General features: G+C 34.5%; 1 protein-coding gene across 3 annotated transcripts in view; it reads right to left on the reverse strand.

Annotated features, from left to right (window-relative positions):
• The window catches only part of AGBL4 (AGBL carboxypeptidase 4), a 1,242,012-nt gene that overhangs the window by 1,172,916 nt on the left and 45,345 nt on the right, over nucleotides 1-23,751 (reverse strand). Inside the window, exon 2 of one of the 3 annotated variants that reach the window (XM_073233900.1) lies at nucleotides 12,936-13,090. The exons of the other annotated variants lie outside the window; for them this stretch is intronic. Coding sequence (XP_073090001.1) covers nucleotides 12,936-12,954 — 19 coding nt within the window. The 5' untranslated portion in view covers nucleotides 12,955-13,090. The remainder of the gene's footprint in view (nucleotides 1-12,935; nucleotides 13,091-23,751) is intronic. 3 annotated transcript variants of the gene reach the window in all.

Below are 23,751 nucleotides of genomic sequence, written 5' to 3' on the forward strand. Positions count from 1 at the left end.
TGCTGCCTACAGAGATTCATTTCATACCTAAGACATACACAGCCTGAAAGTGAATGGATGGAAAAAGATGTTTCATGCAAATAATAGGGATAAAAAAGTAGGAATAGTAGTACTTATATTAGACAAAAGAGACTTCAAAACAACAAAAGTAACAAAAGACAAGGACACTACATAATGATAAAAGGATCAGTTCAACTAGAGGAAATAACAATTATAAACATGTATGCACCCAAATATGTAAAACAAACATGTAAAACAAATACTACCAGAACTAAATGGGAAAGCAGAATTCAACTCATTCATAAGGAAACAGAGGCACTAAACAACACATTAGATCAGATGTACTTAACACGTATCTACAGAACATTCCACCTCCACCCAAAAGCACAGGACACAATTTTTCTAAATTGTACATGCAATGTTCTCCAGAATAGATCACACACTAGGCCAACAAAAAGAGCCTCAATGAATTTAAAAATATTGAAATTGTATCAAGCAACTTCTCAGACCAAAATGGTATAAAACTAGAAACAAATTACATGAAGAAAAAAAAAACATAAATACACGGAGTCTAAGCAACATGCTTCTAAATATTTAATGGATCAATGAACAAATCAAAGAAAAAAACAAGTATTACATGGAGACAAATGGAAACAACTATATAACAGTTCTAAATATGTGGGATGCACCAAACCAATTATTGGAGGGAAGAATATGGCAATACAGGCATACCCCAAGAAATAAGAACCTCAAAAACACAATATAAATTCACAACTAAATAAATTAGAAAAAGGACAAATGACACCCAAAGTTCACAGAAGAAGGGATATAATAAAGATCAGGGAAGAAATTAATAAAATAGGGAAGAATAAAACAACAGAAAAAAATCAATGAAACCAAGAGCTGGTTTGTTGAGAAGATAAACAAAATAAATAAGCCCCTAGCCAGACTTATGAAGAAAGAAAAAAGAGGACACGAGTAAATAAAATTAGGAACAAAAAAGGAATAGTCATAACTGACATTACAGAAATACAAAGAATTATTAGAGAATTCTATGAAAAATTATATGCCAATAAATTGGACAACCTAGAAGAAATGGACAAATTCCCAGAGAAGTATAACCTTACAACACTGAGCCAGAAAGGAGAAATCTGAACAGACTAATTAACAGTAACAAAATTGAACAATTAATCAAAAAAATCCCAACAAACAAAATTCCAGGACCAGATGGTTTCAAAGCTGGATTCTACCAATACTTAAAGAGCTAATACACAGCCTTCTTAAAGTATTCCAAAAAAGTAGAAAATAAGGGAATTCTTCCAAATTCATTCTATGAAGCCAACATGACTCTGATACCAAAACCAGACAAGACCCCACAAAAAAAGAAAATTAGAGACCAATATCCCTGATAAACATAGATGCAAAAATCCTCAACAAAATGTTAGCAAACCGAATACATCAGGATCATCCATCATAAGTGCGATTTATTCCAGGGATGCAAGGAGGTACAATATTCATAAATTAATCAAGGTGATACACCATATTACAAAAAAAAACAGATAAAAACCTTATAATCACCTCAATGGATGCTTTAAAAGCATGTGACAAAATTCAATATCCATTCATGATAAAAACTCTCAACAAAATGGGAATAGAGGGTACACACCTCAAATTAATAAAGGCCATATACAATAAACCCACAGTTAACATCACACTCAATGACAAAAAGCTGAAATCTTTTCCTCTAAGATAAGGAACAAGACAAGGATGTCCACTCTTGCCACTTCTATTAGTACTGAAAGTCCTAGCTATGGTAATCAGATAACACACAGAGATAAAAGGCATCCAGTTTGGAAAGGAACAAGTAAAACTCACTATTTGCAGGTGAGGTGATATTAATATATAGAAACCCTAAACCCTAAAGAATTGACCAAGACACTATTAGAACTAATGACTAAATTCAGCAAAATTGCAGGATACAAAATTAATACATAGAAATCTGTTGAATTCCTATATACTAACATTGATCTTGCAGAAAGAGAAATGAGGAAAGTAATTCCATTTACAACTGCATCAAAAAGAATAAAATACCAGGAATAAACCTAACCAAGGAAGTAAAAGACCTGTACTCTGAAAACTATAATACAATGATGAGACAAATTAAAGAAGACACAATTCAATGGAAATCTATCCCATGCTCATGGATAGAAAGAATTAATATTGTCAAAATAGTCATCCTTCCCAGAGCAATTTACAGATTCAATGCAATCCCTAACAAAATACCAAATATCAGTTTTCAATGAACTAGAGCAAATAATCCTAAAATTCATATGGAACCACAAAACCCCAAATAGCCAAAGCAATCCTTAAATAGAAGAAAGCTGGGAATATTGTTTCCTGACTTCAAGCTAAACTACAAAGATACAGTAAACAAAAGAGTATGGTATTGGTACAAGAACAGATCCATAGATCAATGAAACAAAATAGAAAGCCCAGATATAAACCCACACATACATGGTCAATTAATATGTGATAAAGGAGCCATGCACATGCAATGCAGAAGTTAAGGGTCTTTAATAACTGGTATTGGGAAAATTGGACAGCAACATGCAAGAGAATGAAGGTGGATTACTGTTTAACCCCATACACAAAAGTAAACTCAAAATGGATTAAAGACCTAAATGTAAGACATGAAACCATAAAAAACAAAGAAAAAAACGCACGCAAAATTCTCTTGAACATAACCATGAGCAATTTTTTTTCTGGAACATCTCCCGAGGCAAGGAAAACAAAATCAAGAGTAAACAAGCATGACTACATCAAACTAAGAAGCTTCTGTACACCATCCACAGAACATATCTAGGTAAACAGTTAAGAGGGTTCTGCAAATGGATTCAATGAATGTATATTTGTATATAATTTACTATATAATTGTCATATATTCTCTTACAATCTTCAAGGTAAAATGTTATTGACTGAATTCTGTTTCTTCTTCTCTTCCTCAAAGAACTGTCATTCATCAGAAACATGTGTCAGAATATAAACACATTTGTTACATACGTTAAGAGTGAAGTGATTGACATCTTAGAGAGATAAAATATGCTATAGAATCTACCTTTAAGGAGTTTACAATTTGATAGAACACATCAGAACTCAGAGGAAGGTTGGGTAAACTATAAGAAGAATATGTTGTCAATCTCCTGGGTCCAAAAAAACTTATGATATACTATTCTCCCTATGCCCCAGAGCTCTAAGTTTTAGATTAGTATTGTCAATTAATACCCAACATTGTGTCAAGAAGTACAGAGAATAAGAAGAGGTATAAATAAAGTTAATAACTAATACATAACTATTTTCTAAGTGTTATGCCACATACTTCATAACATATAACAAAAGTATAGTTTCTCATCTTTAAGAAAATCACAATACAAAAAAAAAAGCCTTAGTATTTTAGGAAGCAAACTTTGACAGCAAAGATCTTTTTTTGCAAATTATAACTTACTGGTAAACTAACTTTATTGACCTTGATCCTCATTTGTAACATGGAAATTGCAAAGTCTGTTCAAAGAAGTTTCAAATAAGATAAGATGTTAAAGAGCTAACATCAATGATCTTTAAACTGTGCTTCATGGGCCATAGAGTATGGAATCCCATGAGATGTCACAGAGAACTGGAAGACAAAAACCTTTAAGCTAAGGCTTCCATATTACAAAAATTAATAGAAAATTTGCAAACTACTAGTATAAGCAAGACATCATAGGGAAAAAGAGCTTACCATTTTGTCAGAAGTGAAATGTTACTCTAGTAAGAAAACCAGTAGATTAAGCCTAGACTGCAGAGTGTCATGGATATGTGGTCAAGGAATTTGATGTATGCAGTATCAGTTGTAAGGAACTGGAGGTGACTGGATTAAAGCAAAATTTTAGGAAGATTAATTTGGCATTAATGTATAAGATCAACTAGAAATAGCAAATGAAAGTGGAAAGGCCATTAGAAACGTATTACAATGATCCAGGTGTGGTTTAATAAATGCTTTAACTAGAATAGGCACAGTGGAAATACAAAGGAAAGAATATGTCTGAGAAAATTGAAACAGGTCATGGATCAGTTCTGAAAAGCAGAAGGAAGAAAGCAAAACCTTCCCCAGAGGAAAAGTAGGTGATAAGGGGCAAAGGCTAACTTCACTTAACAGCTCCTAATAGTCAAACATCAAAAACAGTCTATGATAAACATTTTTTTAAGGTAGATTCAAAATGAGGCTTAATGTGTCAATAGAAAAGATGCCAAAAAGGAATAAAGGGAATAACAAGGTAGGAGCTAACAGGGTATGAATGGAAATCAAGATCAGAAACTAGCAGTCAAATAAAGAAGAATCTGTGGAAATTTGAGGAGAATTTGCAGTATGATTTAATTTAATGCCCTAAGATGGCATCTAGTTGGCACCAGACTCCTTTCAAATGATTAGCTCAGCAGTACCTACAGGCAATATTAGTCTTTTTAAAGGTTTGGTATCAGAACCTGATAAGGATTTAGTGGGTAATAAAACACAGAGGTAAACAGAAAGGAGAAATCAAAGTTGATTCACAGTTCAGGTGCTGAGTAATTCAGAAATTAATAGCTGCATTCATAGAAACAGGTCATTTTAGTTAAACTTTACATGGCATATGTGACCAAAAATCATGAACTACTGCTTGATGAAATATAAATTACATTTGTCCCAGAGAGCTTCACTATAGGGCAGGGTTCCTAAGAGCATTTTCATGGCTATATGTCTCAGCATTTGTCAAAATTTGTCTAATATCCTTAATAAGCCCTGGAAATGCCACTTTTAATAGATTCTATTAAATGACACAAAAGAAGAACCAAGAACCTGTCTCCCCACCTAATCAACAATAACAATTGCACTAGCATAATCTATCTAATGTACCTATTTGAAAACTCTGGAGTCTGTTGAAGGCTTGCAAGTTCCAGAGGATGACTTAAATAGTAAAATGTGATTAACTTTAATCGAATTCATCTCTTAGCACAGTAAGAGCTACCCATCCCTGCTCCCAGCCATGTGGCAGGCAGTTACAGATGTTCCTGGAGCACCTTGTACACAGCTTTCAGGAGGTGGGGGACAAGAAGGACCCTGCCCTCCAAATATAACTTCTCTGTTCATTGATTGCTGTATCTAACCACACAGGTTCCAACAAAGAGGTGGGCAATTATTGCTGTTAAACCTCCCACTATTGTGAGCCCCACTCCCTGTAGCTTAGATGATTTTCAGGAAATTTAATTTCCTTCATTTTTCATTTTTACCTTTTGGGAGCCAGACATGAAACACTAAGACCTTCAAAACAACTGCATATACAAGTAAAAATAGAAAGTTACTGTGTACACAAGAGAAACTCAGAAAAAAACTGGACATGACATTAAATTTACACCTTGGGCTGATACTCAGCACAGAGACAGCCTACAACAATTTTAAAAAATGCAAACAATAAACAAAAACAACAAAAAACAGCAGACTGTGAAAAGCAGGAGTTACCACATTATTAGAGAACATTTAATGTTCAACAAAAAAAATCATAAGGCATACAAACACATGGAAAACTATGGCATATTCAAAGTAAAAAAAGAATTCAACAGAAACTGTTTTGAAAAATATCTAATGGCAGATATACTGGACAAAGACTTTTAAACAACTGCCTTAAGGATCCTCAGAGAACTAGAGGAAAATGTGGAGAAAGTAAGGAAAAAGATACAAGAACAAAATGGAAATATCAGTGAGAAATAGAAAACCTAAAAAGAGACCAAAGAGAAATGAAAACTAAAATAACAATACTGAAAAGTACAATAACAAAACTGAAAGTTTTGCTAGAGGTATTCAAAGGAAGACTAGAGCAGGCAGAAGAAAGAATCAATATAAAGATAGGAGAATAGAAATTAACAGGGACAGGAATAGAAAGTAAAAAGATCAAAGAAAAATTAACAGCAAAAGATACCTGTGGGACACAATAAAGTGGACCAACAGTCACATCATGTGAGACCTAGTAGATAATAGAAAGGGGCAGAGAGAATACTGAAGATACAATGGCTGAAAACATCCCAAATTTGGTGAAGAACATAAATATAAAAATTTAAAAGGTTCAATGAATTCCAAGTAAGATGAACTCAAAGAGAACTATATCTACACACATTACTAAAATGTTTAAGGGCCAAAGACAGAAGGAACACTGAAAGCAATGGAAGAAGCAGATAATCACATAAAAGAGATACTCAATAACAACAGGCTTTTTATCAGAAGCCTTGAAGGCCAGAAGACAATAGGCTGATATACTTAAGTTAAAAAAAAAAAATTCTGTCAACCAAGACCCCTGTATGTGGTAAGACTGTCCTTTAAAAGAAAGAGAGAGACAAAAAAAGACATTCCTAAATAAACAAAAGCTGAGGAAGTTTGTGGTCATTAGATTTGCCCTGTAAGAAATGTGCAAAGGAATCCTGCAAGGTCATACGAACAGACACTAGAGAGTAACTCAAGGCCATATGAAAAAATTAAGATCTCAAAAAAGGTGAATACATGGGCAATTATAGCTAGTATTATTGTAACAATGGTTTGTAACTATACTTCTATATGATTTAACAGACAAATTTAAAGAAAAAACAATTACTAGCATAAAAGCTAGTATTACTCTAACTTTGATTTATAACACCAAATCTTGCTTTCTACATAATTTAGGACATTAATATATTCAAAAGAGTTACTGGTTTCAGCTGAAGTAAGCTGAATATGTATAAAGATGTAATTTGAGGACATCAACAACCAAAGAGGCGCCAAAAGCTGTATGTTATTGAAATTAAACCCTTATAAATTCAAATTAGAGTGTTACACCTTTAGGACATTAAATGTAATCTCCATAGAAACCACAAAGAAAATAGGTATAGAATATACACAAAAGGAAATGATAAAAATACAAAAAAATCAACACAAAAGAAAACACAATGCAGAAAGTGAGGGACAAAAAAACTACATAGCACGTAAAAAACAACAGAAGTCTCTCCCTTTTAAGTAGTTACTTTAAATGTAAATGGTTTAACTACCCAAGCAAAAGCCAAGGATTGACAGAATGAATAAAAACACATGACCCAATTATATGCTCCCTATCAGAAACTCAGTCAGATCCAAAGACACAAACAGGTTGAAAGTAAAAAAAAAAAAAAGAAAGAAAAAGATATTCCATGCTTGTAGTAACTAAAAGAAAGTAGTAGTGGCTATACTAATGTCAAACAAAATAGACTTCAAATGAAAAAAGTTACAAAAGAAAAAGGACATTATATATTTATTATAAAGAGTTCAATACAGCAAAATGACATAACAATTATAAACATTTACCTAATGAGAGACTATCAAATACATGAAGCAAAAACTGAGAGGACTGAAGAGAGAAAAATGGAAAATTCTACAATAATAGTTGAAGACTTTAATACCTCACTAGTAATAATGGATAAAACAACCAGACAGAAGAGGACTTAACACAAAAGACCAACTAGATCCAACAAACTTATACAGAACACTGAGCGCAAAACAAGACTATACTCATTCTTCTCAGGTCCACATGTGACATTTTCCAAGAAATACCATATATTAGGTCACAAATTAAGTCTCCACAGATTTTTTAGGCATAATTAGCATAATATTAGTCACAGGTGTGCATCCAATCTAATGCTTCACTATTTGTATATATTGTAAAATGATCACCATATACATCCATTTAACATCTATTACCATAGTTACAATTTTTCTTCTTGTGATAAGAACTTTCAAGAACCACTCTCACCTACTTTCAGATATATAATACAATGTTACTAAGTATACTCACCATATTGTACATTACAATCTCATGACTTATTCATTTTATAACTAGCCATTTGTATTTTTTGACCCCTTTCACCCATTTCAAACATCCAAACCACTATGTGTCAGGCAACCACCAATATGTCCTCTATATCCATTAGCTCAACTTTTCTTTGTTTGTTTTTAAAATTTTACATATATGTGAGATGATGCAGTATTTCTCTTTCTCTAATTTCACTTATAATAATAACCTCAGGGCCCACACTTCTTGTAACACATGGCAAAATATCATTCTCTTTCAGGCTGAATAATATACCTTTGTATATATAGACATAACCACATATTCTTTATCCATTCATCCACTGGTAAACATTTAGGTTATCTACATGTCTTGGCCACTGGAAATGATACCGCAAAGAAGATGCAGGTGCATATATATATCTCTTTGAATTAGTGATTTGGTTTACTTCACATAAATACCAGAAGTGGAATTGTATTTTCAGTTTTTGGGGGGCATCTCTATACAGTTTTCCCTAATGGCTATACCAATTTATATACCCAATAACAGAAAAAGGAGTTCCCTACTATGCACATTCACAACATTTGTCATTTCTTGTCTTTTTAATAGCTGTTCACACAGGTGTGAGGAGTTATTTCATTGTGGTTTTGATTTGCATTTCCTTGCTTATTAATCATACTGAGAGCAATTTCATTTACTAGTTGACCATCTGTATGTCTTCTTTGGGAAAATGTCTCAGATACTCTACCCATTTTTTAAATAGATTTTTTGGTTTGGGGTTTCTTGGTGGGGGGGGTTGGGTTTTTCTGTTTTGCTATGAGTTGTATAAATTATTCATGTATTTTGGATACTAACCCCTTATCACATATTTGATTTGGAAATATTTCCTCCATTCCATAAGTTGCCTGTGGATAAAATGAAGGTTCCTGTGGCCAGGATTCTCACTGGGCCTGGTTAGCTAGCTCACTACACACATGTGGGCAATGTGTCATTATTGACTCTATACAAAGAGCCCTGCCCAGCGCTCTGCATGACACGTTGGCAAGGCTGCAGGAGAGTAGAGCAGATGCTGGAGTGGTGGCAGTTCCAAGGACAGAAGCCCAGAGGCAGAGACAGGCTTGCTGCATGCAGACTCCTCTGAGTGAAGGGGATTCTAGTGATTGACCTGCCACCATGGAAATAAAGTTGGGTGTGACCCTTTCACCCTAAGCACATTCTACTGTCATTTCTTTGGTCACACTGAATCCATAGTGAACTTTCCCAGGGCTGAAATCCACTGGCAAGACAATTGGCGATGTCAGCAGGGTTCACTGGTGACCAAGGAAAAAGAACAGGATGCCCTCTTGGAAGGAGTGTTTCAGCAGGCTGCACCTATGGATGGGGAGATATTCAAGTGTCCCCTGTGGACATGTGGTACTGGGGAGGGGTGGAGGACAGGGGTCCACCCCAAGAGAAAGAAAATTTGTTGCTGACTAGGATGGCATCACTGCAAGTGCTGTGGAAATAGTAAAGGCCTGAGAGGAGGCAGCATGAGCAGGAGCAGAGGCACGAGAAGGAGTAGCATGAGAAGCAGCAGCACGCAGGCTGCCAGTTGCCGTGGGGCAAGAGAAAGATGTAGTGGAGCCATGAGCCCCAGAAACAGAGGAGCAGAGGTTTGACAAACAGGTGGGGTTTGAGGCCCCTCCTCAGCTGAGACCCCACCTGGTTGAAAGCTGGTGGAAAGCCAGAAGGACTCAGTAACCACGGGTTCTTTCAGGAGAGGTGCAGCCCCCTCCTCAAGTTGTGGAGCACTCCATGCTCTGCTTCTATCCTCAGGCTCAAGCACAAAAGGAAAAATGGTCTGCTTCTCAAAGGAAGAATTCAAAGGGCCCCGTGAAGTTCACGAGGACCCAGATGTGGGCTGATTTGAAAAGGCAGAAGCAGACAGAAAGAAATTGGATGACTAGAGTAGCGGTTGTGGCCATTGAGGACAAAGCAGAAGGAAGAGATAAAGCAACAAGATCGGCCTGTGTGTCTGCAAGACTTTTTGCTAGAGAGGCTGGAGAAGATTATGGAATTTGGTTACAATGTTCCAGCTTCCTTGCCCAGGACCACTGCACATAGAGAGGCGAAAATCCTGGAGGGGTGGAGTGTGAATAAAATGAAGGGTCCTATGGTCAGGATTCTCACCTGGCCCTGGTTGGCTAGCTCATTACACACGTGTGGGCAATGCATTGTTATCGACTCTATATAAAGAGCTCCGCCCAGTGCTCTGGGTAACATGGTGGCATAGCTGCAGGGTTGAAGGAGAGCAGAGCAGAGGCTGGAGTGGTGACAGCGCTGAGGACAGAGACTGGGACGGCTGTGCAGGCATAGAGGCCCAGAGTCAGAGACCAGCTTGCTGCACGAAGACTTGCTCTGAGTGAATGAGATTTTAGTGATTGATCTGCCAGTGAGAATAAAGTTGAGTATAACCCTTTCACCCCAAGAACATTCTACTGTTATTTCTTTGGTAACACTGAATCCATAGTGAGCTTGTCCATGGCTGAAAACCATTGACAAGACATGCCTTTTCATTCTACTAATAGTATCCTTTGTGAGCAAAAGCTTTTTTAGTAGATGCAGTCCCACTTGTTTGTTTTTGTTTTTGTTTCCCTTGCCTTGGGAGTAAGATTCAAAAAAACATTGCAAAGACTGAGAGCAAAGAGCTTACTGCCTATATTTTCTCCTGTGAGTTTCTGGTTTCTGGTTTTACATTCAAACCTTTAATCCCATCTAAGTTAAATTTTGTAAATATTGTAAAATAGGGGTCCAGATTCATTTTTGCTTGTAGCTCTCCAATTTTCCCTACATTTATTGAAGAGACTCTCATTTTCCAATGTATATTGTTGCATCTATTATCATAAATTAACTGAGCATATATGTGTGGTTTTATTTCCAGGCTGCTAATATTATTCCATTGATCTATGTGTCTGTTTTAATGCCAATACCGTACTGTTTTGATTACTATAGCTTTGTAATATAGTTTGAAATCTGGGAGCATTATGACTTCCACTTTGTTTTTCTTAAGATTGCTTTGGCTATTTTGGGACATTGGTGTTTACATAACAACTTTAAGATAATTTGTTATATTTCTGTGAAAAATGCCACTGGAATTTTTTTATGATGCCAACACCAAAAGTGCACATTTATTGAATGTATACTATAGACTACATTCTAAGTGTTTTATATGGATAATCTCATTTAATGCTCTTGAAGACCCAATAAGGTTGGTTATCTGTGTTTATCTCCATTTTATTTTTTATTGTTTTATATTTAAGTATAGTCAATATACAGTATTATATTGATTTCAGGCACAAAGCATAGTGATCCAACAATGGTGTTTACCCTGTTCTGGTCCCCACTAGCAATATGCGGGGTCGAGTAAATATAAATAATGGCTCTCCCCCTGCTCCCAATATTTGAGGGAAATATAAACAATGGCACTCAGCAGCACCTCTGGTTCCAGAAGGAGTTCTAACAAGTGTTTTAGTTCTAAAAACCAGCTTCTTTCACTTACAATGTTGTCCTTTGAACCTCTTTTAACAGTGCCTTTTTTCTGTGCCCCAGCACAGGCAAATCTGTTTCCTCAGTTATATCCAGTTCCTCAGTTATATCCCTCCCTACTGCAAAACCACACTGGGGAGTGAGGGTACCTCAGTTACTCTATCTTCATCTCTCCTGTCATTTTTTTATGTGGTCTTCTTATTCCTCATTGTGCAGAAGGTGTTCACTTAGGTCTGATTTCTTCCTAAGGATAAATGCTTAATGTGCAGTTACAGATTGAGTGTGTATGTGGGAAGAGATGGGTTGAGACTCTGAACATCACCATGTTGGACCTGCCCCCTATGGTCAAATGACTGTTGACAAGGAACTCAGAATGGAGCAAGGACCTAAGCGTAAGACCTAAAACAATTAATCCCTTGTAAGCAGCATATAGATGGATGTTAGTTTTTTATCCATTCTGCCAACCTATGTCTTTTGATTCAAGCATTTAATCCATTTTTATTTAAGGTAATTATTACTAGGTGTGGATAAAGTGAAGGTTCCTATGGCCAGGATTCTCACCTCGCTGTGGTTGGCTAGCTCACTACACATATGTGGGCAATACTTGTTATTGACTCTATATAAAGAGCTCTGCCTAGTGGTCTGGGCAATGGGGTGGCACGGCTGCAAGGCTGCAGGAGAGCAGAGATGAGACTGGAGTGGTGGCAGTGCCAAGGATGGAGACTGAGATGGCTACGAAGGTAGAGAGGCCCAGAGACAGAGATAGTCTTGCTGCATGCAGACTCACTCTGAGTGGACAGGATTCTAGTGACTGACCTGCCACTGTGGGAATAAAGTTGGGTAATAACTCTTTCACCCCAAGAATGTTCTACTGTCATTTCTTTGGTCTCACTGAATCCACAGTGAACTTGTCCAGGGCTGAAAGCCATTGGCAAGACACTAGGTATTTATTATTGCCATTTTGTTAAATGTTTTCAGGTTGTTTTATATTGCTGTTGTTGAGTTTTATAGATACAGAAAAGATACAGAGAAAGGATTCCAACCATAAAGAAAGTAATCATGCACAAGGAAAGAGAGCAAAAGAAAAAATCATCAAAGAATGACAAAACACAGTAAATCTCTTAGAAGAAAACAGGACAAGAGCTTCATGACATTAATTTGGCCAGTTTCTTGGATATGACACAAAAGGCACAGTTACAAAAGGAAGAATAGACAAACTGATTTTAAAATTTTAAAATTTTGTTCATCTGTAGACACTATAGAGTGAAAAGGCATATCATAAAATAGGAGAAATTATTTGTAAATCATACATCTTTGGCATTAATATCCAGAAAATACAGTAAGCTATTAAATTCAACAACAAAAAACAATCTGATTCAAAATATGCTTGAAGAACTTGTCTTACAATATGAAAAGAGTTATGGAAACAGATGGTAGTAATGGTTGCACAATGTGAATGTACTTATTAACTGAACTGTACACTGAAAAATGATTATGGTGGTAAATTTTATGTTTATTTTACTACAATAAAAAGTTTTAAAAAATGCCACTTACTGGGTCCCACTTTTATCATTTGATAGTGTTGAAAGCTGACAATGATAACAGATGATTCTTTCTCTCTACTTGGAACATCAAGAAGCCAAAAAGAAAGCAGTCAGATCTAGATCCACATACACCTTAGTCCATGGGAGTTTATTTCTCTGCAGAGGCTGAAAACATAACAGCATTAATTTCCTAATATCATATTTGCATAACATATAGAATGTTAAATAAATTTCATGTTCATCAATATTTAAGAAAAAGAAAAAACTAATAAATCTCTAAGCCTAGGAACCAATTAAAATGTAACTCTTAGAATCACTTAAAGAATAAAATGACATCTCTCATCTGAAAAATTTCAAGCTCATTATTGCATTCCTCTCCTAATTTATTCATCAAATATTTACTGAAGGCTCCTAGGTGCCTGAATATTGGAGATGACTAAAATAACCCTTACCCTACTAATGAGGAACACAAGAGTGCAAACAAAAATTAAAATGCAATATGTTGATACAACAAAGATCTATACAAGGCACTAGAAGGTCATAGATGAAGAAGTACCTACCTCTACCTTAAAATGACAAAGTGTTAGGAAGAAGTACACAGAACAGTTAAATTTTAGTTGAAATGTTCACTAAGTAGAGAAGTTGAGAAATGCTATGTGGTCAAAGGGAAAAATATGTAGAGTGGCACAGACATATGAAACCCATTAGACACTCAAGGAATTGCAAACTGTTGGATATGGTCATAATGCGGCATCTGTGTGTGGAGGAGTGGTAGGAAATGAGGTTGGAAATTAGATAAGATACAGTTCTAGGATGGTAGGAGGAATGGAAAATGAAGAACAGCTACCACTTTCTGAGTGACTTTTATAGACCAGATAGGATGACCCTCATAATAACTCTGAAAAGTTGGTATTATCCCTACTTTACAGATGACAAATGTGAAGCTCAGAAAGGAAAGTAATGTTCAGGTCATGTACCTAAAAAGTAGGTTTGTACTTAGATGCTACCTCTTATCCACTGTAATGAAGTACAAATGTCTAAGAGGCCACAGTATGAGTGGGGAACAAAAAGTAATTTCAGTATTTACCAACATATAAAGTTCAAGGTGGAAAGGCAGGTTCTGAGATTGAAAGAGTACACTTGAAATAATGAAGCATCTTCTATGACACACTGAGGAACACAGGTTACACTAAAACTGATGGTGCCATTAAGGGTTTAGAGGCCATAGGAAGGCACAGCTAAACAGGCATTTTACAAAGATTCCTGTAGTAGAATGGGGTTGAAATTGGAAGTATGTAGCTTTTATAACTATTTATCCTTCTATGTATACTTAGTTTTAAACTTGCTCCTTGGGATTATTTCAAATAGTTTAAAAAAGGTAATTTTCTCAATAAGTGTGCCAATCTTTATTTTAATTAGGTTCCAGAGGAAGTGTGGTTGTTTGGACAATCAACTAAATAATACCAGAAATACCTCATTTTATTGTACTTCACAGATTATGTGTGTTTTACAAATTGAAGATTTGTGACAATCCTGCTTTGCACAAGTCTATTGGTGCCATTTTTCCAAAAGCATTTACTCACTTTGTGTCTCTGTGTCACATTTTGGTAATTCTTGCAGTATTTCAAACTTTCTCATCACTATTATATTTCTTATGCTGATCTGTTATCAGTGATTACAACTTGCTGAAAGGTCAGATGATGATTAGCATTTTTTAGCAATAAACTTTTTATATTATAGCATGTACATTGTTTTTTTTTGGACAATGCTATTGCACACTTGACATACTGCACTATAATAAACATAACTTTTATATGCACTGGGAAAATCAAGACATTCATCTGACTTGCTTATTGCAATATACACTTTATTGGATAAGTAGGCTGGAACCAAACCTGAAATTATCTGTAATTTCATGAACAACCTCTTTGGAATATTAAAACTCAACCCTATCTGAAAGGAATAGAAATCCTTTGCTCTCAATCTTTGAAATTCTTTTAGAGATCAAGTAACAATTCCATTTTGAGCAAAAACTTCTAAATCTTTTTTTTAATGACTTTTAGACTGTATTAAAGGCATGTAAAAAAGAGAACCTAAGATATTGCTTCATGAAATACAAAAAAAAAGTAGACTATTACTAATTTTAACATCCATTAAGCATCTTAATATTCTAGAGACTTTACATAATGCAGGAAACACCAGATACGTGTCCACAGAGTCCCCTAAAATGGGACCATACTATGTAACATGGAGGGTGTGAGTTCCATGGGCATTGCTCCATTCATGAGGTTGTCTAATGAAAGAACCTCAAACTCACTTTACTCTCACTTCCTAATAGGCCAATTTTCATGAAGGCTCATAAATAACTTTCTCCTTTACTGGTATAGTATAAAAAAGTCCCAATTCTAGTAACTGAAGCTCTCAAGAGGGTGAATAAATACTTTTTGTAAGACTGTGTCACATTTGAAAAATGGATTCTAAGGGCATCATTTCACATACTGCTTTATGGTCAGTTATCACTGAGCTCAGTTCATTTGTATAAACTTATCTTAGGTAATCTTATATTTTACCTATTCTTCCATTACACAAAGTCTAATGTGATAAAATAATTATTTATTAATTCAGTAAATATTTACTGATATCTTAGTATGTTCCAGGACTGTGCTGGATGCTTGAAATATAAGTGAAAACAAATAGTTTTAGCTTCATGGAACTCATAGTCCAGTGGCTCAAACTCACTTTTAGAAACAATGACTTAAAACAGATTATATAACAATTTCTGTATAATTATTGCATGAATATTTGTGAACCATCTTAAAATCAGAATTTTAGAGCTAATGGGGATCCAAAGAGATCTTCCAGTCTAACTCCTTAATATGACAAAAAAAATAGTAATCATTGGTTGAAAAAATATAAAAACACAAGATTTAAACTGCCTATCCAGTCACCACTCTTTGTATCCAATCATGACACTATCTCTTTCCCATTCACCAAAGTGACTGCTTGTCTTCTGCTTCCCCTTTCATTGCAGGCTTCTCCAAATTAATACCGTAAAACTGAACACACACACACACACCTCCAAATTGAAGGAGGCTGGGATTTCTCACAAATGTAAGTGTGGACCACACTACAACAACTACCAAAAATAATTTTATCTGTAAATTGCATTGCTTATTTTTTAATGTAAAATACACAAGATAGAGGAAAAGAATCCAATTTCCATTACAGCATTTTCCCATCATTTTATTAAATTACTGCAGTCACTTAATAAAGCCAAGTGTCACAGGGACAATGAGCACCTTCTAGCTGTCATCATATCTGTTCACATTACTACTGCAGAGGCTAGTGGTTGAACTGGGAACATCAAAGAAGCAAAACCCAACTCCTTCTGTGGGCCTCAGCATTAACATGATGCTTTGACAACTTTGATCTGTCTCAGTACCCAAACATTATCTACCTCCCAACAAACAATTTACTGTTTTCTAGTTTTAGTGAGATAAAATACTCCACAAAGGCCCATGTTGCGACCAAATTTAGAGCTAAAGGTTTCTCTTTATGCTGAATGTGTATTTCAGTATCTGAGATGTCTGAGAATAACTCAATTCAGGGTTCTGCCTGCTGGACTTTATTTTTCCTTCAACTATGAAGAAAAGAACAAACAGTTACAAAAGAAATTCTCTGACTGCCAATGCATATTTGTTACGTAAGTAAACCTGGCAATTTGACTATATATTCCAGGAAAGAATTTATAATGTAGACTTTTTTATTTATCTGAGTAAAAAGTACCATGATTCTTTTAAGTTAAATTTCTCCTATCCCCACCAAAAATTGTTTTAAGGTTACCAAAGAGATCGTGGGGTAACATGATTGGTGCACATGGTGTGTGGGGGGTCACGGGAAGACAGTATAACTCAGAGAAAACAAATAGGGACTCTGTGGCATCTTACTACACCAATGGACAGTGACTGCATTGGGGTATAGGGGAGATTCGATAATAAGGGTGAACGTAATAACCACAGTGTTTTTCTTGTGAAACCTTCATAGGAGTGTATATCAATGATACCTTAATTTCAAAAAAAAAGAATACAGCGGAATAACTAAGAATGGAATAAGTTTAATGTAATAAGATAAAGCTCATACCAAATGGAAATACAGTCTTTTGTTTCTCATACAAATATTACTACAAACTTTGAATGAAATAAAACTCACTTCAAGGGTCTAAACAGTATTTACACAGCTGTCTACATTAAAATTTAATCTCTTTCTTCTTGGTTCAAGTAGAATTCTGCCAGGATTTAGGATTCTTCCTTCCAGACTGTAATCCTATCATTGTAAATCTATCCCAAAAATAAGATACCACCTATGTACATGCGATGGTTAAGAATGGGAACATAGGCTTTGAATTAAGACAGACCTGAATTTATGTCCTTCATTTACCATTACTATCTTAGTGTCCTTGGGAATGTTATCTAATCTTATTAAAGCTTCAGATACTCATGTATAAAATGGAATCAATAATACCAATTCCATAGGGTTGCTATGAGTATTAAGTAATATATTGTATGTAAAAGGTTAACACAGTATCTAAGACACTATAAATATTCAAGAAATTTAGCTAGCAGTAGTAGTAGAAGTAATAATAGTAATAGTGATTTTTTGCTAAAATTCTTATGAGAATCTAATTTCTAGGTGGCTACATATTACAAATATTGGTGCCAGCAGTGTAAGAAAATTAAGTCAAACAATCCTTCCCTCTGTACTTTATTAGATTATAATACTAGTCATTTATGAAACAACTGTTATAGAAATTGTCCGTTTCAATACTATTTGAACTGTAGGTAACAAATTATTAATTCAGTTCTAAAAGAATATTTTATTTTATGATAAATGAATGAGCCTATTTCTTTAATACAAAATCTGATTTCAAAATTGATATACAAACTCATAAAAAAAAGTGTTCTGGAAAAAAATTCAAATGTTCAAAACAGTTATTATTGACTATAGGCTAAGATGATTTAGATCCAGTTGTTCTTTCCCACAAACACAGAACATTAGTCTTTGTTTTTATTTATAATTTAAGTGAAAAGCCTAAATAATTGAGTATGAATATAAAACATTTCATTACAAACTATAAATTAAACAATTATGTAATTGTTGATGAATTATTACAAAGAACAAAATCTTTGGAGCCAGACAAATGTTATTTCAAAATCCAGCTGACTAATTATTATATGCATGACATTGGGCAAGTTATTTAACCTCTCTCTGTTATCATTATTGAAATTATTACTTTATTCTCAGACTGACAATAAGAAAATCTAGTTCCATGAAAAGAATGACTGCCTCCTATCAATCGTCCTCCTCCATCCCATGCTCTCTAGGTAAGCAACTGAATGTATACATGGATATACATGTATACATGGCACAGCCCACTTTACTGTGGTTGTTGAGAATTTAAATTACCTTTAGCATGGCCCAGGATTGAATTTCCTCATCTTGCTTACCCTCCCTCTAGTCTTATTATCAAAGAGGGTCATCCAGGCCCTGATCTTCAGCTATAGGAAAGCAGGAAGCCAAGAAGATGCATGTGTAGAGAGCATCACATCTACATTACCACACAAAACTGTATGACAAACTGAAACTATGACTCTTTTTATATATAGGCAGACCTCAGAAATTCGTGGGTTAGGTTCCAGAACACAATAAAGCAATCAAACAAAATTTTTTGGTTTCCCAGTGAGTAAAAAGTTATGTTTTTACTATATTATAATCCACTAAGTGTGTAATAGCATTGTATCTAAAAGAAAACAATGTGAATACTTTTAAATACTTTATTGCTAAAACAAAAAATTGTTAACCATCATCTGAGATTTTAGTAAGTCAATCTTTTTGCCAGTGTTGGGTCTTGCTTTAATGATGATGCCTGCTGACTGATCAGAGTGGTGGTTGCTGAAGGCTGGGGCAGCTGTGGCAATTTCTTAAAGTAAGGCAACAGTGATGTCTGCCACATCAATTGACCCTTCCCTTTCACAAGCCAGTTCTCTGTAGCATGTGATGCTGTTTGATAGCATTTTACCCATAATTGAATTTCTTCCAAAATTAGAGTAAATTCTCTCAAACCCTGCCATTGATTGCTTTATTAACTAAGTTTGTGTAATATTCGAAATCCTTTGTTAACATTTCAACAAATCTTCACATCATCTTCACCAGAAGCAGGTTCCATCTCAAGAAACCATTGATCACTGATCACCATAACAAATATAATAATTTAAAAGCTTGAAATATTGCAAGGATTATCAAAATGTGACACAGAGTCAGGAAATAAGAAAATGCTGTTGTAAATATGGCACCAATATACTCTTTCCATACAAGGTTGCCACAGGGTTGCCACAGACCTTCAGTTTGTAAAAAAAACACAGTATCTGCACAATAAGGCAAAGCACAGTAAAACCGGCTATGTCTGTAACTTATTCACTGATTGTTCTTAAATATATGTAATTGAATGATGAGTTCTTAAAACTACCGGCAAGGGAACAAAAACCAAAATATACCCAAAATAATGACTTTGAGCTCCGCTTAAAGAGTATCATTTTCCAGGGTCCAATAATCCATTTGGTTACAAGTCACCTATTAAACAAATATTAATGTAAATATAATTTATATCTTCTTGTAGAGTACCTTAAGCAGGTTTTAAACTACTAACTAACTTGCGCACACATATTAACATAATAGGAATACGGTGACAGAACTTGTTCGTTATGCTTCAGAAGATTGGAGACTGACGAGAATTAGGCTTGTGATGGATTAATGATTGTGCACTGAGCATTGACCCCCCTATACAGAATTTTATTGTTGTTGACAACCATTTGATCAATAAATATGAGATGTCCTCTGAAAAAAATATATATATATATAATTTATAGATATCCTAAAATAACAATAATTTCTACATCTAGGCTTTCCAAAGGAAATAAACTGACACATTGCAAAGCAGTTATGAAAGGAGATACAGTAATACAACAGGGAAGCTGGGTCTGCTACTCTGACAGCTTTGCTTAGCCACTGGTAAATTCTACAAAGGCCAAAAAAGCAGCTTGTATAGGTTCCCTCCATTCCTGGACATAGTCTTAAATTCTTTTTTTATTCTGGAAGTTATACATTATAATTATAGGCAAATTTGAAAGAAGAGAAGAAAAAAACTTCAACTGGATTCTTCTTAGTCTACTACAAACATTATTATTTTTTGCATAGTTCTTTTGTATTTTTAAAAATTCTAAACAGAGATAAATTTTTATATAATTTTGTTATCCTAATAAACAAAACGTTTATTCCTCTAACATATCATAACCATGTTTCACATTAACCCAAGCTCTTTAAAAATGAAAATTTTAACAAATGCATAAAATTCTACCAAGTTCTAGTTTTCTTAACTATCCTCCTATTCTTACTCCTTGCTATAAATGATCCTGCTGAAAACTCAGAGCAATGCATAGAGGACAGCACAGTATGGTGGTTAAATATGTAGAATACTGGCGCCAAATTTTAGAGTTCAAACCCCACCATCTCCACTTAGTAGTGCAATAGTGAGAAAATTTCTTAATCTTTCTGGTCCTCAGTTTCATCCATTTTAAAAGGGGAATGAGGAGGAGTAGGATATAGTACCTATTTCATAAGAATCCTGTGAGGATTATGTGAAGGGTTAAGAACAATATTAGCACAAGGCGACCACTTCTATTAGCTACTATTATTAATGTTATTAACTATTATCATAATTTGACAATACTCTCTTCTATCTCCTGCTTCCAGTTTTACTTGGGATTATTTCCTTTAAAATAAATTTTCAGAAGTGTAATGACACTGAGTGAATGAGTATAAACAATTTCAGAATTCTTGATAGAATTGCCAAGTTGTTCTCCAAAAAAGACTGCACAACTTATACTACAAGAAATATATGAGACTATCTTAGTAAACTTAAGGCATTAACTTTTATTTCATTTTTGTAACTCCATAGGGTAAAAATTAAATCTTGATTTTAGTTTAAATTACACTTCTGTGATTCTTAATAAGGTAGAACACTTTACCATTTCACTTATTCTTTTATATATTTATTGTTGGGTGTAGACATTTTAAGCAAGGGTTTTGCAAGAACATGGAATACATTTTATCTGCAAGATACACCTGCAAGTCCTTGAAAAATTCTATCATAGCTCAAAACAATAGTATTTTTGGAGTACTTGTACATAATATAAAAATAATTTAGAGTCTTACACATACATAAACACACACATACACACACACATACCCTTCACTGCCTCCCCAGGTTGTGAGTAGTCCAATGTATACAGTACAGAAGAATGACTTGGAGCAGTGAAATGTTTTTAAATATTTATAAAGTAAAAGTCAGTTCTAGGACTTTAATCACAGGGCAATTGTGATTTTTCCAAAGATTATCAATTTCCACAACTCATTCTAATAATACTTTGGCAAAGATTGTTAATTGCCTCCCAATATCCATTTCTACCTTCTTCAATGTCATAACCTTGGACAGCCAACTAAAATACTACATTTCCAAGCCTTCCTTACAAGTAAATTTGTCCAGGTAATTAAGCTCCGGCCACTGAAATGTAAAGTTTTGAGTGGAAATTACTAGAAAGGTCCTTAGTAGGGAAGGAGCAAGATCCTATGTCCATTCTTTCATGGCTCCTTCTGCTTCCAGCCTGGAATGTGGAAAAGATGACCAGAGCACCAAAAGCCATCTTAGATGGTATGAAAGCCATCATGACAGAGGAGTAAAAAAAGGCACCTGTCTCTGATGAAAAAGTGGTACTGTCAATGACCTCTCATCTGCCTAACTCTACACTTTTTTACATGAGAGAGAAACAAACTTCTGTGCATTTAAACATTGTTCTTTTAAGGCTTTCTGCCATACAGAGCCAAAATACAACTCATATCAATACACTTATGTTTTATTTTGGGTAGCATGATTTGTCTTCTTAGCAACACAACAGTACTCAAAAATGTGGACTGTTCAGGCTACTAACAGCATTAAAGTTGAGTACACAACTTCAATGAGTAAACATTATGTTAAATTGTCCTAATATTCATGTTATAGGATTCTCAGAAGGAGAAAAGAGAGAGGAAGGAGTAGAAAGCTTATATGAAGAAATAATACCTGAAAACTTCTCTAACTTGGGGAAGTAAACAGACATCCAGGCCCCAAAATCACAAGAGTCCCAAACAAGAGGAATCCAAAGAAGTCCACACCAAGACAAATACTAATTAAAATGACAAAAATTAAAGACAAAGAGATGATCTTAAAAGCGGAAAGAGAATAGCAACTAGTTATGTACAAGGTAATCCTTACAGGCTATCAGCTGATTTTTCAGCAGAAACATTGCAGGTCAAAAGGGAGTGGCAAAACATATTTAGAAGAGAAAACTACAACCAAGTATATTCTACTCAGCAAGATTCTCATTCAGAATACAAAGAGAGATGAAGAGTTTCCCAGACAGACAAAAGATAAAGGAGTTCATCACCACTTAAACAGCCTTACAAGATATGTTAAGGGACATCTGTACATGAAAAAGAAGACAGGATCACAATAAGTAATATTGTGTAAGGAAAAAATTTCACAGGTAAAAAAAAACACATAATAAAGATAGTAGACGAATCACTTACAAAGCTAGTAAGATGGATAAAAGACAAAAGTAATAAAATCAATTATATCAAATAGTTAAGTGATACAAACAAAGAAATACCTAAACTATGATGTCATATAAATAAAACATGGAGGTGGAAATAAAAATGCATTGCTGTTAGAATGTGTTGGAACTTAAGTGACCATTAACTTAAAATAGATGAAAATATACATAGGGTGTTACACATAAGCCTCTACACATCAAAATCTATAATAGACACACACAAAAATAAAGAGAAAGGAATCCAACCATAACACTAAAGAAATTCAATAAATCACAAGGAAGAAAGAAAGAGAAGAAAGAAAGAACTACAAAAACAACTAGAAAAATGTTAATAAAATAGCAGTAAGTACATACCTATCAATAATATCTTAAATATAAATTACCTTGGATTAAATGCTCCAATCAAAAGATACAGGGTAACTGAATGGATTAAAAAACAAGACCAATCTATACACTGTCTACAAAAGTCTCCCTTCAGACCTAAAAACATAAGCAGAGTAAAAGTGAAGGGATGGAAAAAAGATTCCATGCAAACAGAAATGAAAAAAAATCTGGGGTCAAAATACTTGTATCAGACAAAATAAAATTTAAAATAAACACTGTAACAAGAGATAAAGTAGGGCTTTTCATAATGATAAAGGTAGCAATACAACAAGGGAATATAACAAGTATAATCTACACACCCAATGGAAAAGCATCTAAATATATAGAATATTAACAGACATAAAGAGAAAAATTGACAGTAATACAGTAAGAGTACCAAAGCTTACAAGCAACACCACAGAAATACAAAGGACTATATGAGACTACTAGTAAAATTTACCCAACAAACTAGACAACTACAGAAAATGAATAAATTCCTAAAAATATACACTCTTTCAAGACAGAACCAAGAAGAAATAGAAAATCTGAACAGACCAATTGCTAATAATGAAATTAATTACTAATAATGAAAAAATTAGTAATCAAAAAATTCCCAACAAACAAAAGTCCAGTACCAGGTGGCTTCACAGGTAAAGTCTACCAAATATTTAAGGAAGAAAGAGTTAATGCTTATCCTTCACTAAATATTACAAAAAACTGAAGAGGAATGAGTGTTTCCAAATTCATTTTACAAATCCAGCA

Source organism: Manis javanica, chromosome 4 (genome assembly GCF_040802235.1).
Source record: "Manis javanica isolate MJ-LG chromosome 4, MJ_LKY, whole genome shotgun sequence".
Lineage (NCBI taxonomy): Eukaryota > Metazoa > Chordata > Mammalia > Pholidota > Manidae > Manis > Manis javanica.